General features: G+C 45.3%; 1 protein-coding gene across 1 annotated transcript in view; it reads left to right on the top strand.

Moving 5' to 3' along the window:
• carmil2 (capping protein regulator and myosin 1 linker 2) overlaps positions 1-2,182 on the top strand; it is a 28,531-nt gene that overhangs the window by 21,976 nt on the left and 4,373 nt on the right. The window contains 3 exon segments of the mRNA XM_035664768.1: positions 1,816-2,039; positions 2,041-2,070; positions 2,072-2,174. Coding sequence (XP_035520661.1) covers positions 1,816-2,039; positions 2,041-2,070; positions 2,072-2,174 — 357 coding nt within the window.

The raw sequence follows: 2,182 nt of genomic DNA, 5'->3' as shown, positions 1-2,182 counted from the left end.
GGGGTCAGCACTATTTAAGAAAAAATAATCTGGATGTTAAGAATTAATATGATGGTTGTTTCCATTGTGTTGCGCATACAACAGTATTTAAATCTGCTCTGCTATTACAGCTATCCAATGTTAATTATAGCAGTTCCACCTTAAAAATCACTGCTTCTCCCACGCTGTTGGACAGACAAAGGACGTCCGGAGGGGCTGCGAGCCGAGCTGCCTGCTAACATTAGCTCAGCTTGTTTCTCTGATAACTTATTACTCCCCAGACGTCTGATGACTAAAAATCCTTCATCCGGTTCCAAATCCTTCTAGAGTTAAAAAGCACCAAAATAAAATACTAGTGGGAAAGAAATTATACCATTTTTTATTTAAACCACCAAAACTTTTCTGTAAAGTTGACCAATCATTGTGATTTCCCATGGAAAACAGTGAGTCATACGTCACCAAACAAACTTCCTGGTTTGTAGTTGTGCAGATGCAGACCATGGAGACATGTGCAAACGTCTGACACTGACCCTCCAAACCAGTGCGGCTTTATTCTCGCTGGAATTTAGAATTTTCACTGTTGGGGTGCTCTGGTAGCACCTGGTAGAGTGTGCATCCCGTGTATCAAGGCTGAGTCCTTAACACAGCTGCTCCTATCAAATAAAGGCACAGAATAATTCTTTATATACGAAATGTCATACAGTCGTAACATGCATTGCAATTTTTGTGCAGGTGTTTTACTGCAACAATCCCCAAAAAAGGCCTCAAAATCCTGCAGGCACTGGTAACAGTGTGAAAAATAACATTAGTTGTTGCGTCCTTTATAAAACGTCACACTATTTAAGAAAAAATAATCTGGATGTTAATGAATTAATATGATGGTGTTCCATTGTGTTCCAACAACATATTTAAATCTGCTCTGCTATTACAGCTATCCAATGTGACATCTGAGCTCAGGTATAAACCTTATCGTATTCTGTCATTCTCCATGTGTGCTGTGCCATGCTGAGCCATTCTGTGGCAGACAGCAGCACTGTTTGGCTAATTGGAGCATGGCCTGTTTACTTTCACACCAGTGACTTTCACCATGGGAGACATGAGATGGGGGAGAAGATGGAGGAGGGGATGATGAAGGAAGAGGAGGAAACACGGAGGGGGAGGGTGGAGATTTGGGGTTTTGACACCTCACCTCCCACTACTATTGTTTGTTAGAGGATAGCCTTGAAATAATTAATAATACATCAAAATAATACATTGTCAAACATCATTTTGTGTGTCTGTACACTTGTGTAATTAGGTCAATATGTTATGGAGTGTCTTCATAAAGGATGTAAATTTGAGCATTTTATTTCTAAAAATGTGTCCATCAATTTGCATTTCAAAGGCCCCTGAAATACTCAGACCAGCAGGGGACTGTGTAACTGAAAGATTAATAACAATGTAGGTTTAACTCTACCATAGCATCTGTGTATGTGTGTGATCTTTGTGTGTCAGTACAGAGTGGCTGCAGCATCCATCTGCTACTGCTTCCTCTCTTTTTTCTCACTGCATGTCTATGCTTAACTGATTATTTCTCTCTTGTATGCTCTGCCCCCCCCCCCTTTTGTTCACCCTCTTTCCTTCTCTCCTCCCCCTCCATCCTAGTCTCTTAACACCCCCTCCTTTTTACCATGTTTTCCCCATATCTTCCTTCTCTGCCTGCCCTACATACATACTGTGTATTCCAGCAAAAAGCATGCTTACTGCGTGGGCTGGATTCCCACATTTCCCTCCCTCCCTACATCCTTCTCTCTTTCATCATCTCTCCTCTCATCAGTCATACTGCTTCACTCTCAGGTCTTCTGGATGCCGACTGGGAACAGCAGACCAGGGACAGAGGAGCAGAGAGAGAGAGGGGAGGAGAGGATGGAGGGGGAAGGTGTGGCCTCTCTCAGTTGCCGACAGCAACCCCACTGTCAGTCACAGGCTCAAGCCCCGCCCCTTCCCCTTCCCCTTCCCCTACCTCCCCGTCCCCTCCCCCCCGGGACGGAGGGTGGAGGCGGAGGGGAGGGGAGGTGGTGGGCAGTGGATGCTGCAGCAGCAATATCAGGAAGCGAGAGGAGATGTTATTCCTCCTCCCAGTCTCCCTATCCTTCACTCCATCCCCGCTCGACTCCAGAGGAGGAGGCTGCGGCCGCGGAGCTTACCCACGAGAGGCTCCCTT

The sequence above is a fragment of the Morone saxatilis genome, unplaced genomic scaffold, assembly GCF_004916995.1.
Source record: "Morone saxatilis isolate NCDOM2014 unplaced genomic scaffold, NCSU_SB_2.0 Contig2, whole genome shotgun sequence".
NCBI classification, from domain to species: Eukaryota; Metazoa; Chordata; class Actinopteri; family Moronidae; genus Morone; species Morone saxatilis.
Note: the sequence above shows the minus strand (reverse complement) of the source record. Positions and strands in the feature narration are given on the sequence as shown.